We start from the raw sequence: 15,386 nt of genomic DNA on the forward strand, positions 1-15,386 counted from the left end.
TGTATGGTCTGGCAGGTAGGAGTTACTGTACCTGTATGGTCTGGCAGGTAGGAGTTACTGTGTCTGTATGGTCTGGCAGGTAGGAGTTACTGTACCTGTATGGTCTGGCAGGTAGGAGTTACTGTGCCTGTATGGTCTGGCAGGTAGGAGTTACTGTGCCTGTATGGTCTGGCAGGTAGGAGTTACTGTACCTGTATGGTCTGGCAGGTAGGAGTTACTGTACCTGTATGGTCTGGCAGGTAGGAGTTACTGTGCCTGTATGGTCTGGCGGGTAGGAGTTACTGTGCCTGTATGGTCTGGCGGGTAGGAGTTACTGTACCTGTATGGTCTGGCAGGTAGGAGTTACTGTGCCTGTATGGTCTGGCAGGTGGGAGTTACTGTACCTGTATGGTCTGGCAGGTGGGAGTTACTGTACCTGTATGGTCTGGCAGGTAGGAGTTACTGTGCCTGTATGGTCTGGCAGGTAGGAGTTACTGTACCTGTATGGTCTGGCAGGTAGGAGTTACTGTGCCTGTATGGTCTGGCAGGTAGGAGTTACTGTACCTGTATGGTCTGGCAGGTAGGAGTTACTGTACCTGTATGGTCTGGCAGGTAGGAGTTACTGTACCTGTATGGTCTGGCAGGTAGGAGTTACTGTGCCTGTATGGTCTGGCAGGTAGGAGTTACTGTGCCTGTATGGTCTGGCAGGTAGGAGTTACTGTGCCTGTATGGTCTGGCAGGTAGGAGTTACTGTACCTGTATGGTCTGGCAGGTAGGAGTTACTGTGCCTGTATGGTCTGGCAGGTAGGAGTTACTGTGCCTGTATGGTCTGGCAGGTAGGAGTTACTGTACCTGTATGGTCTGGCAGGTAGGAGTTACTGTGCCTGTATGGTCTGGCAGGTAGGAGTTACTGTACCTGTATGGTCTGGCAGGTAGGAGTTACTGTGCCTGTATGGTCTGGCAGGTAGGAGTTACTGTGCCTGTATGGTCTGGCAGGTAGGAGTTACTGTGCCTGTATGGTCTGGCAGGTAGGAGTTACTGTGCCTGTATGGTCTGGCAGGTAGGAGTTACTGTACCTGTATGGTCTGGCAGGTAGGAGTTACTGTGCCTGTATGGTCTGGCAGGTGGGAGTTACTGTACCTGTATGGTCTGGCAGGTGGGAGTTACTGTACCTGTATGGTCTGGCAGGTAGGAGTTACTGTGCCTGTATGGTCTGGCAGGTAGGAGTTACTGTACCTGTATGGTCTGGCAGGTAGGAGTTACTGTACCTGTATGGTCTGGCAGGTAGGAGTTACTGTGCCTGTATGGTCTGGCAGGTAGGAGTTACTGTGCCTGTATGGTCTGGCAGGTAGGAGTTACTGTGCCTGTATGGTCTGGCAGGTAGGAGTTACTGTGCCTGTATGGTCTGGCAGGTAGGAGTTACTGTACCTGTATGGTCTGGCAGGTAGGAGTTACTGTGCCTGTATGGTCTGGCAGGTAGGAGTTACTGTACCTGTATGGTCTGGCAGGTAGGAGTTACTGTACCTGTATGGTCTGGCAGGTAGGAGTTACTGTGTCTGTATGGTCTGGCAGGTAGGAGTTACTGTACCTGTATGGTCTGGCAGGTAGGAGTTACTGTGCCTGTATGGTCTGGCAGGTAGGAGTTACTGTGCCTGTATGGTCTGGCAGGTAGGAGTTACTGTACCTGTATGGTCTGGCAGGTAGGAGTTACTGTACCTGTATGGTCTGGCAGGTAGGAGTTACTGTGCCTGTATGGTCTGGCGGGTAGGAGTTACTGTGCCTGTATGGTCTGGCGGGTAGGAGTTACTGTACCTGTATGGTCTGGCGGGTAGGAGTTACTGTGCCTGTATGGTCTGGCAGGTGGGAGTTACTGTACCTGTATGGTCTGGCAGGTGGGAGTTACTGTACCTTTATGGTCTGGCAGGTAGGAGTTACTGTGCCTGTATGGTCTGGCAGGTAGGAGTTACTGTACCTGTATGGTCTGGCAGGTAGGAGTTACTGTGCCTGTATGGTCTGGCAGGTAGGAGTTACTGTACCTGTATGGTCTGGCAGGAAGGAGTTACTGTACCTGTATGGTCTGGCAGGTAGGAGTTACTGTACCTGTATGGTCTGGCAGGTAGGAGTTACTGTGCCTGCATGGTCTGGCAGGTAGGAGTTACTGTGCCTGTATGGTCTGGCAGGTAGGATTTACTGTGCCTGTATGGTCTGGCAGGTAGGAGTTACTGTACCTGTATGGTCTGGCAGGTAGGAGTTACTGTACCTGTATGGTCTGGCAGGTAGGAGTTACTGTGCCTGTATGGTCTGGCGGGTAGGAGTTACTGTACCTGTATGGTCTGGTAGGTAGGAGTTACTGTGCCTGTATGGTCTGGCAGGTGGGAGTTACTGTACCTGTATGGTCTGGCAGGTGGGAGTTACTGTACCTGTATGGTCTGGCAGGTAGGAGTTACTGTGCCTGTATGGTCTGGCAGGTAGGAGTTACTGTACCTGTATGGTCTGGCAGGTAGGAGTTACTGTGCCTGTTTGGTCTGGCAGGTAGGAGTTACTGTACCTGTATGGTCTGGCGGGTAGGAGTTACTGTACCTGTATGGTCTGGCAGGTAGGAGTTACTGTACCTGTATGGTCTGGCAGGTAGGAGTTACTGTGCCTGTATGGTCTGGCAGGTAGGAGTTACTGTGCCTGTATGGTCTGGCAGGTAGGAGTTACTGTGCCTGTATGGTCTGGCAGGTAGGAGTTACTGTGCCTGTATGGTCTGGCAGGTAGGAGTTACTGTGCCTGTATGGTCTGGCAGGTAGGAGTTACTGTGCCTGTATGGTCTGGCAGGTGGGAGTTACTGTACCTGTATGGTCTGGCAGGTGGGAGTTACTGTACCTGTATGGTCTGGCAGGTAGGAGTTACTGTGCCTGTATGGTCTGGCAGGTAGGAGTTACTGTACCTGTATGGTCTGGCAGGTAGGAGTTACTGTGCCTGTTTGGTCTGGCAGGTAGGAGTTACTGTACCTGTATGGTCTGGCGGGTAGGAGTTACTGTACCTGTATGGTCTGGCAGGTAGGAGTTACTGTACCTGTATGGTCTGGCAGGTAGGAGTTACTGTGCCTGTATGGTCTGGCAGGTAGGAGTTACTGTGCCTGTATGGTCTGGCAGGTAGGAGTTACTGTGCCTGTATGGTCTGGCAGGTAGGAGTTACTGTGCCTGTATGGTCTGGCAGGTAGGAGTTACTGTGCCTGTATGGTCTGGCGGGTAGGAGTTACTGTGCCTGTATGGTCTGGCGGGTAGGAGTTACTGTGCCTGTATGGTCTGGCGGGTAGGAGTTACTGTACCTGTATGGTCTGGCAGGTAGGAGTTACTGTGCCTGTATGGTCTGGCAGGTGGGAGTTACTGTACCTGTATGGTCTGGCAGGTGGGAGTTACTGTACCTGTATGGTCTGGCAGGTAGGAGTTACTGTGCCTGTATGGTCTGGCAGGTAGGAGTTACTGTACCTGTATGGTCTGGCAGGTAGGAGTTACTGTACCTGTATGGTCTGGCAGGTAGGAGTTACTGTGCCTGTATGGTCTGGCAGGTAGGAGTTACTGTGCCTGTATGGTCTGGCAGGTAGGAGTTACTGTGCCTGTATGGTCTGGCAGGTAGGAGTTACTGTGCCTGTATGGTCTGGCAGGTAGGAGTTACTGTACCTGTATGGTCTGGCAGGTAGGAGTTACTGTGCCTGTATGGTCTGGCAGGTAGGAGTTACTGTACCTGTATGGTCTGGCAGGTAGGAGTTACTGTACCTGTATGGTCTGGCAGGTAGGAGTTACTGTGTCTGTATGGTCTGGCAGGTAGGAGTTACTGTACCTGTATGGTCTGGCAGGTAGGAGTTACTGTGCCTGTATGGTCTGGCAGGTAGGAGTTACTGTGCCTGTATGGTCTGGCAGGTAGGAGTTACTGTACCTGTATGGTCTGGCAGGTAGGAGTTACTGTACCTGTATGGTCTGGCAGGTAGGAGTTACTGTGCCTGTATGGTCTGGCGGGTAGGAGTTACTGTGCCTGTATGGTCTGGCGGGTAGGAGTTACTGTACCTGTATGGTCTGGCGGGTAGGAGTTACTGTGCCTGTATGGTCTGGCAGGTGGGAGTTACTGTACCTGTATGGTCTGGCAGGTGGGAGTTACTGTACCTTTATGGTCTGGCAGGTAGGAGTTACTGTGCCTGTATGGTCTGGCAGGTAGGAGTTACTGTACCTGTATGGTCTGGCAGGTAGGAGTTACTGTGCCTGTATGGTCTGGCAGGTAGGAGTTACTGTACCTGTATGGTCTGGCAGGAAGGAGTTACTGTACCTGTATGGTCTGGCAGGTAGGAGTTACTGTACCTGTATGGTCTGGCAGGTAGGAGTTACTGTGCCTGTATGGTCTGGCAGGTAGGAGTTACTGTGCCTGTATGGTCTGGCAGGTAGGAGTTACTGTGCCTGTATGGTCTGGCAGGTAGGAGTTACTGTACCTGTATGGTCTGGCAGGTAGGAGTTACTGTACCTGTATGGTCTGGCAGGTAGGAGTTACTGTGCCTGTATGGTCTGGCAGGTAGGAGTTACTGTGCCTGTATGGTCTGGCAGGTAGGAGTTACTGTACCTGTATGGTCTGGCAGGTAGGAGTTACTGTGCCTGTATGGTCTGGCAGGTAGGAGTTACTGTACCTGTATGGTCTGGCAGGTAGGAGTTACTGTACCTGTATGGTCTGGCAGGTAGGAGTTACTGTACCTGTATGGTCTGGCAGGTAGGAGTTACTGTGCCTGTATGGTCTGGCAGGTAGGAGTTACTGTACCTGTATGGTCTGGCAGGTAGGAGTTACTGTACCTGTATGGTCTGGCAGGTAGGAGTTACTGTGCCTGTATGGTCTGGCAGGTAGGAGTTACTGTGCCTGTATGGTCTGGCAGGTAGGAGTTACTGTGCCTGTATGGTCTGGCAGGTAGGAGTTACTGTACCTGTATGGTCTGGCAGGTAGGAGTTACTGTACCTGTATGGTCTGGCAGGTAGGAGTTACTGTACCTGTATGGTCTGGCAGGTAGGAGTTACTGTACCTGTATGGTCTGGCAGGTAGGAGTTACTGTGCCTGTATGGTCTGGCAGGTAGGAGTTACTGTACCTGTATGGTCTGGCAGGTAGGAGTTACTGTACCTGTATGGTCTGGCAGGTAGGAGTTACTGTACCTGTATGGTCTGGCAGGTAGGAGTTACTGTACCTGTATGGTCTGGCAGGTAGGAGTTACTGTGCCTGTATGGTCTGGCAGGTAGGAGTTACTGTACCTGTATGGTCTGGCAGGTAGGAGTTACTGTACCTGTATGGTCTGGCAGGTAGGAGTTACTGTACCTGTATGGTCTGGCAGGTAGGAGTTACTGTGCCTGTATGGTCTGGCAGGTAGGAGTTACTGTACCTGTATGGTCTGGCAGGTAGGAGTTACTGTACCTGTATGGTCTGGCAGGTAGGAGTTACTGTGCCTGTATGGTCTGGCAGGTAGGAGTTACTGTGCCTGTATGGTCTGGCAGGTAGGAGTTACTGTACCTGTATGGTCTGGCAGGTAGGAGTTACTGTACCTGTATGGTCTGGCAGGTAGGAGTTACTGTGCCTGTATGGTCTGGCAGGTAGGAGTTACTGTACCTGTATGGTCTGGCAGGTAGGAGTTACTGTGCCTGTATGGTCTGGCAGGTAGGAGTTACTGTGCCTGTATGGTCTGGCAGGTAGGAGTTACTGTGCCTGTATGGTCTGGCGGGTAGGAGTTACTGTGCCTGTATGGTCTGGCGGGTAGGAGTTACTGTGCCTGTATGGTCTGGCGGGTAGGAGTTACTGTACCTGTATGGTCTGGCAGGTAGGAGTTACTGTGCCTGTATGGTCTGGCAGGTGGGAGTTACTGTACCTGTATGGTCTGGCAGGTGGGAGTTACTGTACCTGTATGGTCTGGCAGGTAGGAGTTACTGTGCCTGTATGGTCTGGCAGGTAGGAGTTACTGTACCTGTATGGTCTGGCAGGTAGGAGTTACTGTACCTGTATGGTCTGGCAGGTAGGAGTTACTGTGCCTGTATGGTCTGGCAGGTAGGAGTTACTGTGCCTGTATGGTCTGGCAGGTAGGAGTTACTGTGCCTGTATGGTCTGGCAGGTAGGAGTTACTGTGCCTGTATGGTCTGGCAGGTAGGAGTTACTGTACCTGTATGGTCTGGCAGGTAGGAGTTACTGTGCCTGTATGGTCTGGCAGGTAGGAGTTACTGTACCTGTATGGTCTGGCAGGTAGGAGTTACTGTACCTGTATGGTCTGGCAGGTAGGAGTTACTGTGTCTGTATGGTCTGGCAGGTAGGAGTTACTGTACCTGTATGGTCTGGCAGGTAGGAGTTACTGTGCCTGTATGGTCTGGCAGGTAGGAGTTACTGTGCCTGTATGGTCTGGCAGGTAGGAGTTACTGTACCTGTATGGTCTGGCAGGTAGGAGTTACTGTACCTGTATGGTCTGGCAGGTAGGAGTTACTGTGCCTGTATGGTCTGGCGGGTAGGAGTTACTGTGCCTGTATGGTCTGGCGGGTAGGAGTTACTGTACCTGTATGGTCTGGCGGGTAGGAGTTACTGTGCCTGTATGGTCTGGCAGGTGGGAGTTACTGTACCTGTATGGTCTGGCAGGTGGGAGTTACTGTACCTTTATGGTCTGGCAGGTAGGAGTTACTGTGCCTGTATGGTCTGGCAGGTAGGAGTTACTGTACCTGTATGGTCTGGCAGGTAGGAGTTACTGTGCCTGTATGGTCTGGCAGGTAGGAGTTACTGTACCTGTATGGTCTGGCAGGAAGGAGTTACTGTACCTGTATGGTCTGGCAGGTAGGAGTTACTGTACCTGTATGGTCTGGCAGGTAGGAGTTACTGTGCCTGCATGGTCTGGCAGGTAGGAGTTACTGTGCCTGTATGGTCTGGCAGGTAGGATTTACTGTGCCTGTATGGTCTGGCAGGTAGGAGTTACTGTACCTGTATGGTCTGGCAGGTAGGAGTTACTGTACCTGTATGGTCTGGCAGGTAGGAGTTACTGTGCCTGTATGGTCTGGCAGGGTAGGAGTTACTGTGCCTGTATGGTCTGGCAGGTGGGAGTTACTGTACCTGTATGGTCTGGCAGGTGGGAGTTACTGTACCTGTATGGTCTGGCAGGTAGGAGTTACTGTGCCTGTATGGTCTGGCAGGTAGGAGTTACTGTACCTGTATGGTCTGGCAGGTAGGAGTTACTGTGCCTGTTTGGTCTGGCAGGTAGGAGTTACTGTACCTGTATGGTCTGGCGGGTAGGAGTTACTGTACCTGTATGGTCTGGCAGGTAGGAGTTACTGTACCTGTATGGTCTGGCAGGTAGGAGTTACTGTGCCTGTATGGTCTGGCAGGTAGGAGTTACTGTGCCTGTATGGTCTGGCAGGTAGGAGTTACTGTGCCTGTATGGTCTGGCAGGTAGGAGTTACTGTGCCTGTATGGTCTGGCAGGTAGGAGTTACTGTGCCTGTATGGTCTGGCAGGTAGGAGTTACTGTGCCTGTATGGTCTGGCAGGTAGGAGTTACTGTACCTGTATGGTCTGGCAGGTAGGAGTTACTGTACCCGTATGGTCTGGCAGGTAGGAGTTACAGTACCCGTATGGTCTGGCAGGTAGGAGTTACTGTACCTGTATGGTCTGGCAGGTAGGAGTTACTGTGCCTGTATGGTCTGGCAGGTAGGAGTTACTGTGCCTGTATGGTCTGGCAGGTAGGAGTTACTGTACCTGTATGGTCTAGCAGGTAGGAGTTACTGTACCTGTATGGTCTGGCAGGTAGGAGTTACTGTGCCTGTATGGTCTGGCAGGTAGGAGTTACTGTGCCTGTATGGTCTGGCAGGTAGGAATTACTGTACCTGTATGGTCTGGCAGGTAGGAGTTACTGTGCCTGTATGGTCTGGCAGGTAGGAGTTACTGTACCTGTATGGTCTGGCATGTAGGAGTTACTGTACCTGTATGGTCTGGCAGGTAGGAGTTACTGTACCTGTATGGTCTGGCAGGTAGGAGTTACTGTGCCTGTATGGTCTGGCAGGTAGGAGTTACTGTACCTGTATGGTCTGGCAGGTAGGAGTTACTGTACCTGTATGGTCTGGCAGGTAGGAGTTACTGTGCCTGTATGGTCTGGCAGGTAGGAGTTACTGTGCCTGTATGGTCTGGCAGGTAGGAGTTACTGTGCCTGTATGGTCTGGCAGGTAGGAGTTACTGTACCTGTATGGTCTGGCAGGTAGGAGTTACTGTACCTGTATGGTCTGGCAGGTAGGAGTTACTGTACCTGTATGGTCTGGCAGGTAGGAGTTACTGTACCTGTATGGTCTGGCAGGTAGGAGTTACTGTGCCTGTATGGTCTGGCAGGTAGGAGTTACTGTACCTGTATGGTCTGGCAGGTAGGAGTTACTGTACCTGTATGGTCTGGCAGGTAGGAGTTACTGTACCTGTATGGTCTGGCAGGTAGGAGTTACTGTACCTGTATGGTCTGGCAGGTAGGAGTTACTGTGCCTGTATGGTCTGGCAGGTAGGAGTTACTGTACCTGTATGGTCTGGCAGGTAGGAGTTACTGTACCTGTATGGTCTGGCAGGTAGGAGTTACTGTACCTGTATGGTCTGGCAGGTAGGAGTTACTGTGCCTGTATGGTCTGGCAGGTAGGAGTTACTGTACCTGTATGGTCTGGCAGGTAGGAGTTACTGTACCTGTATGGTCTGGCAGGTAGGAGTTACTGTGCCTGTATGGTCTGGCAGGTAGGAGTTACTGTGCCTGTATGGTCTGGCAGGTAGGAGTTACTGTACCTGTATGGTCTGGCAGGTAGGAGTTACTGTACCTGTATGGTCTGGCAGGTAGGAGTTACTGTACCTGTATGGTCTGGCAGGTAGGAGTTACTGTACCTGTATGGTCTGGCAGGTAGGAGTTACTGTGCCTGTATGGTCTGGCAGGTAGGAGTTACTGTGCCTGTATGGTCTGGCAGGTAGGAGTTACTGTGCCTGTATGGTCTGGCAGGTAGGAGTTACTGTACCTGTATGGTCTGGCAGGTAGGAGTTACTGTACCTGTATGGTCTGGCAGGTAGGAGTTACTGTACCTGTATGGTCTGGCAGGTAGGAGTTACTGTACCTGTATGGTCTGGCAGGTAGGAGTTACTGTACCTGTATGGTCTGGCAGGTAGGAGTTACTGTACCTGTATGGTCTGGCAGGTAGGAGTTACTGTACCTGTATGGTCTGGCAGGTAGGAGTTACTGTGCCTGTATGGTCTGGCAGGTAGGAGTTACTGTACCTGTATGGTCTGGCAGGTAGGAGTTACTGTACCTGTATGGTCTAGCAGGTAGGAGTTACTGTGCCTGTATGGTCTGGCAGGTAGGAGTTACTGTACCTGTATGGTCTGGCAGGTAGGAGTTACAGTACCTGTAAATCCAGTGTTGTGTCCCTAGGTGGCAGGCCTTTATAGTCAGAGGAGAACCCTATTTAGAGGCAGTGGGGAAGGTGACAGACTCCCAAGCCTACATATTGTCCTCTATTAAAACAGCAGACCTACATATTGTCCTCTATTAAAACAGCAGACCTACATATTGTCCTCTATTAAAACAGCAGACCTACATATTGTCCTCTATTAAAACAGCAGACCTACATATTGTCCTCTATTAAAACAGCAGACCTACATATTGTCCTCTATTAAAACAGCAGACCTACATATTGTCTTTTATTAAAACAACAGACCTACATATTGTCCTCTATTAAAACAGCAGACCTACATATTGTCCTCTATTAAAACAGCAGACCTACATATTGTCCTTTATTAAAACAGCAGACCTACATATTGTCTTTTATTAAAACAGCAGACCTACATATTGTCTTTTATTAAAACAGCAGACCTACATATTGTCCTTTATTAAAACAGCAGACCTACATATTGTCCTTTATTAAAACAGCAGACCTACATATTGTCCTTTATTAAAACAGCAGACCTACATATTGTCTTTTATTAAAACAGCAGACCTACATATTGTCTTTTATTAAAACAGCAGACCTACATATTGTCTTTTATTAAAACAGCAGACCTACATATTGTCCCTTATTAAAACAACAGACCTACATATTGTCCTTTATTAAAACAGCAGACCTACATATTGTCTTTTATTAAAACAGCAGACCTACATATTGTCTTTTATTAAAACAGCAGACCTACATATTGTCCTCTATTAAAACAGCAGACCTACATATTGTCCTTTATTAAAACAGCAGACCTACATATTGTCCTCTATTAAAACAACAGACCTACATATTGTCTTTTATTAAAACAGCAGACCTACATATTGTCCTTTATTAAAACAGCAGACCTACATATTGTCCTCTATTAAAACAGACCTACATATTGTCCTCTATTAAAACAGCAGACCTACATATTGTCCTCTATTAAAACAACAGACCTACATATTGTCCTCTATTAAAACAACAGACCTACATATTGTCCTTTATTAAAACAGCAGACCTACATATTGTCCTTTATTAAAACAGCAGACCTACATATTGTCCTTATTAAAACAACAGACCTACATATTGTCCTCTATTAAAACAGCAGACCTACATATTGTCCTTTATTAAAACAGCAGACCTACATATTGTCCTTTATTAAAACAGCAGACCTACATATTGTCCTCTATTAAAACAGACCTACATATTGTCCTCTATTAAAACAGCAGACCTACATATTGTCCTCTATTAAAACAACAGACCTACATATTGTCCTCTATTAAAACAACAGACCTACATATTGTCCTTTATTAAAACAGCAGACCTACATATTGTCCTTTATTAAAACAGCAGACCTACATATTGTCCTTATTAAAACAACAGACCTACATATTGTCCTCTATTAAAACAGCAGACCTACATATTGTCCTTTATTAAAACAGCAGACCTACATATTGTCCTCTATTAAAACAGCAGACCTACATATTGTCCTCTATTAAAACAGCAGACCTACATATTGTCCTTTATTAAAACAGCAGACCTACATATTGTCTTTTATTAAAACAGCAGACCTACATATTGTCCCTTATTAAAACAGCAGACCTACATATTGTCCCTTATTAAAACAGCAGACCTACATATTGTCCTCTATTAAAACAGCAGACCTACATATTGTCCCTTATTAAAACAACAGACCTACATGTTGTCCTTATTAAATACCACCCCGATGAAACAAAGCAATTCTGTTTGAATACAGGCTATGAGTGTTTGGCTAAGCAGGTGTGTGTCCCAATATCTCCTTAAGTGTGTACTTGTTCGCTGCTTCCCCAAATAATTGGATTGGTGGAAGCATGAGCTCATGGGAGTTTCCACCACTTTCAAATCATTGAAGGCAAGTGAACAAGTGCACACTTTTGGTCGGAAGGAGAAATCATTTGGGACATAACCTAAGGTGTATAGAAGGGCCATCACATGCCCACACTGTGTGTTGGGGTGACTGGCTGGTTGAGTCCGATGGTGCTACACAGCCAGCCTGCGAAGTCCACCTCCTCTGCCTCCGACTGTTTGATGAATTGATGAACCTGGAGATACGTCAGTCAAGAGAGACATGGTTAATATCACCCTGACTGAAATCTTACCAAAACAGCTCTCAAAACAAATGTCCTTTAGAAATGGTAGACCTCTACTATACACGGATGAAGAGAAGCTGTCTGATTACAATAACATGGCCTCTGCTTGCCTGGATTTACATTAACCAGGAAGTTCTACTGACACCAACGGGTCTTTATTTAACCAGGAAGTCCTACTGACACCAACGGGTCTTTATTTAACCAGGAATTCATACTGACACAAAGGTCTTTATTTAACCAGGAAGTCATACTGACACAAAGGTCTTTATTTAACCAGGAAGTCCTACTGACACCAACGGGTCTTTATTTAACCAGAAAGTCCTACTGACACCAACAGGTCTTTATTTAACCAGGAAGTCATACTGACACCAAGGTCTTTATTTAACCAGGAAGTCCTACTGACACCAACGGGTCTTTATTTAACCAGGAAGTCCTACTGACACCAACGGGTCTTTATTTAACCAGGAAGTCCTACTGACACCAAGGTCTTTATTTAACCAGGAAGTCCTACTGACACCAACGGGTCTTTATTTAACCAGGAAGTCCTACTGACACCAACGGGTCTTTATTTAACCAGGAAGTCCTACTGACACCAACGGGTCTTTATTTAACCAGGAAGTCCTACTGACACCAACGGGTCTTTATTTAACCAGGAAGTCATACTGACACAAAGGTCTTTATTTAACCAGGAAGTCATACTGACACCAAGGTCTTTATTTAACCAGGAAGTCCTACTGACACCAACGGGTCTTTATTTAACCAGGAAGTCCTACTGACACCAAGGTCTTTATTTAACCAGGAAGTCCTACTGACACCAACGGGTCTTTATTTAACCAGGAAGTTCTACTGACACCAACGGGTCTTTATTTAACCAGGAAGTCCTACTGACACCAACGGGTCTTTATTTAACCAGGAAGTCCTACTGACACCAAGGTCTTTATTTAACCAGGAAGTCCTACTGACACCAACGGGTCTTTATTTAACCAGGAAGTTCTACTGACACCAACGGGTCTTTATTTAACCAGGAAGTTCTACTGACACCAACGGGTCTTTATTTAACCAGGAAGTCCTACTGACACCAACGGGTCTTTATTTAACCAGGAAGTCATACTGACACCAAGGTCTATTTTACAGATGAGCTGTAAATTACACAAAATACAAGCAGAAAGAACACATGGTCACCCTTTATACATAACCCTAGCCTTTTATACATAACCCTAGCCTTTTATACATAACCCTTTATACATAACCCTAACCTTTTATACATAACCCTAACCCTAAATACATAACCCTAACCCTTTATACACAACCCTAGCCCTTTATACATAACCCTTTATACATAACCCTAACCTTTTATACATAACCCTAACCCTAAATACATAACCCTAACCCTAAATACATAACCCTAACCCTAAATACATAACCCTAACCCTTTATACATAACCCTAGCCCTTATACATAACCCTAACCCTAAATACATAACCCTAACCCTAAATACATAACCATAACCCTTTATACATAACCCTAGCCCTTTATACACAACCCTAGCCCTTTATACATTACCCTAACTCTAAATACATAACCCTAGCCCTTTATACATAACCCTAGCCTTTTATACATAACCCTTTATACATAACCCTAACCTTTTATACATAACCCTAACCCTAAATACATAACCCTAACCCTAAATACATAACCCTAACCCTAAATACATAACCCTAGCCCTTATACATAACCCTAACCCTAAATACATAACCCTAACCCTAAATACATAACCATAACCCTTTATACATAACCCTAGCCCTTTATACACAACCCTAGCCCTTTATACATTACCCTAACTCTAAATACATAACCCTAGCCCTTTATACATAACCCTAGCCCTTTATACATAACCCTTTATACATAACCCTAGCCTTTTATACATAACCCTTTATACATAACCCTAGCCCTTTATACATAACCCTTTATACATAAACCTAGCCCTTTATACATAACCCTAGCCCTTTATACATAACCCTTTATACATAACCCTAGCCCTTTATACATAACCCTTTATACATAACCCTAACCCTTATACATAACCCTAGTCCTTTATACATAACCCTAACCCTTATACATAACCCTAGTCCTTTATACATAACCCTAACCCTTTATACATAACCATAACCTTTTATACATAACCCTTTATACATAACCCTAGCCCTTTATACATAACCCTTTATACATAACCCTAGCCCTTTATACATAACCCTTTATACATAACCCTAACCCTTTATACATAACCCTAGCCCTTTATACATAACCCTAGCCCTTTATACATAACCCTTTATACATAACCCTAACCCTTTATACATAACCCTAGCCCTTTATACATAACCCTAACCCTAAATACATAACCCTTTATACATAACCATAACCCTTTATACATAACCATAACCCTAGCCCTTTATACATAACCCTAGCCCTTTATACATAACCCTAACCCTTTATACATAACCCTAGCCCTTTATACATAACCCTTTATACATAACCCTTTATACATAACCCTAGCCCTTTATACATAACCCTTTATACATAACCCTTTATACATAACCCTAGCCCTTTATACATAACCCTTTATACATAACCCTTTATACATAACCCTAACCCTAAATATATAACCCTAACCCTTTATACATAACCCTAGTCCTTTATACATAACCATTTATACATAACCCTAACCCTTTATACATACATAATACCACAGTATAGAATCTGTTGTTTTTCAGTAGAGAGGAACAAAATAAATCCACCCACCATCAACTGCTTCAGGTCTGCCCTGTCTGTTGGGTTCTTGACCAAACTGTCAACAAATAAAAGTATGTACGTTATATAATACTAATAATAATAATAATACATTCCATTTAGCAGAAGCTCTCAGTACTACAGACAACCTGGTTCGAATCCAGGCTGTATCACAATCACTGGCCGTGATTGGGAGTCCCATAGTGCGGCCCACAATTGGCCCAGCGTCGTCCAGGTTTGGCCGTCATTGTAAATAGGATTTTTTTTAACATTTTATTATTATTTTTTAACAACAAATCAATACATAAAGTACACGAGGGAACACAAGTATATATATATTATATACAATGGACAATCGAGCTAGGGGGTATAGGGGGCTGGGCTGGGGGCGGGGCTAGGGGGTACAATATCACATTACAATTACACAAGGACCTTTAAGGGACATACATACACTTACAATTCTAACAGCTTTTTTGTTAGTAGAGTATTTAACTGTCTTAAAATACAGTTCAATTTATTTTTGTAAGGGTAAGAAAATGTGTTTTTTTGTTTGTAAATTTACATTTGTAGATATGAAATTTGGCCAAAAGAAAAATGAAATTAATTACATAAAAATGTTTCAGCTTATTTCTATCGTATGTAAAGAATCCAAACAGTTCATTTAAAAATCACTTTTTCCTCCCTCGCCCTGCAAGGGCTCGTCAGACGTCATGAAACGTCATCAGAAGTGTCCACTTCATTTGAGGGCTGAGGGGAGAGGGTTTGTCTTTGAAGTGTTTTTGAATGCTGCCATAGTTTAAAAAAAATCTAAGTTGCCGGGATGTCACGTGTCCTGCTTATATCAGTAGACTCGTAACAACCTATGCATTATGAAACGTATTGTAACATGCCTGGGTTTATAACCGCGGAAATCGACTCTGCCGCACGAGCATGCTTTTGCGACACAGTCGATAGCGCACCGAACCTCGGGCTAAAAGGTCGAGGGTTCGAGACCTGCTCCCTGCTGTTTCATTACAGTATATTTGATC

General features: G+C 46.2%; 1 protein-coding gene across 1 annotated transcript in view; it reads right to left on the reverse strand.

The window, feature by feature from the left end:
• Positions 1–10,952: 10,952 nt before the first annotated feature.
• The window catches only part of LOC139578021 (dual specificity mitogen-activated protein kinase kinase 1-like), a 34,747-nt gene continuing 30,313 nt past the window's right edge, over positions 10,953–15,386 (reverse strand). The window contains exons 8-9 of the mRNA XM_071405157.1: positions 14,371–14,416; positions 10,953–11,523 (exon numbers count right to left, since the gene is read on the reverse strand). Coding sequence (XP_071261258.1) covers positions 11,410–11,523; positions 14,371–14,416 — 160 coding nt within the window. The 3' untranslated portion in view covers positions 10,953–11,409. The remainder of the gene's footprint in view (positions 11,524–14,370; positions 14,417–15,386) is intronic.

The sequence above is a fragment of the Salvelinus alpinus genome, chromosome 6, assembly GCF_045679555.1.
Source record: "Salvelinus alpinus chromosome 6, SLU_Salpinus.1, whole genome shotgun sequence".
Taxonomy (NCBI): Eukaryota; Metazoa; Chordata; class Actinopteri; order Salmoniformes; family Salmonidae; genus Salvelinus; species Salvelinus alpinus.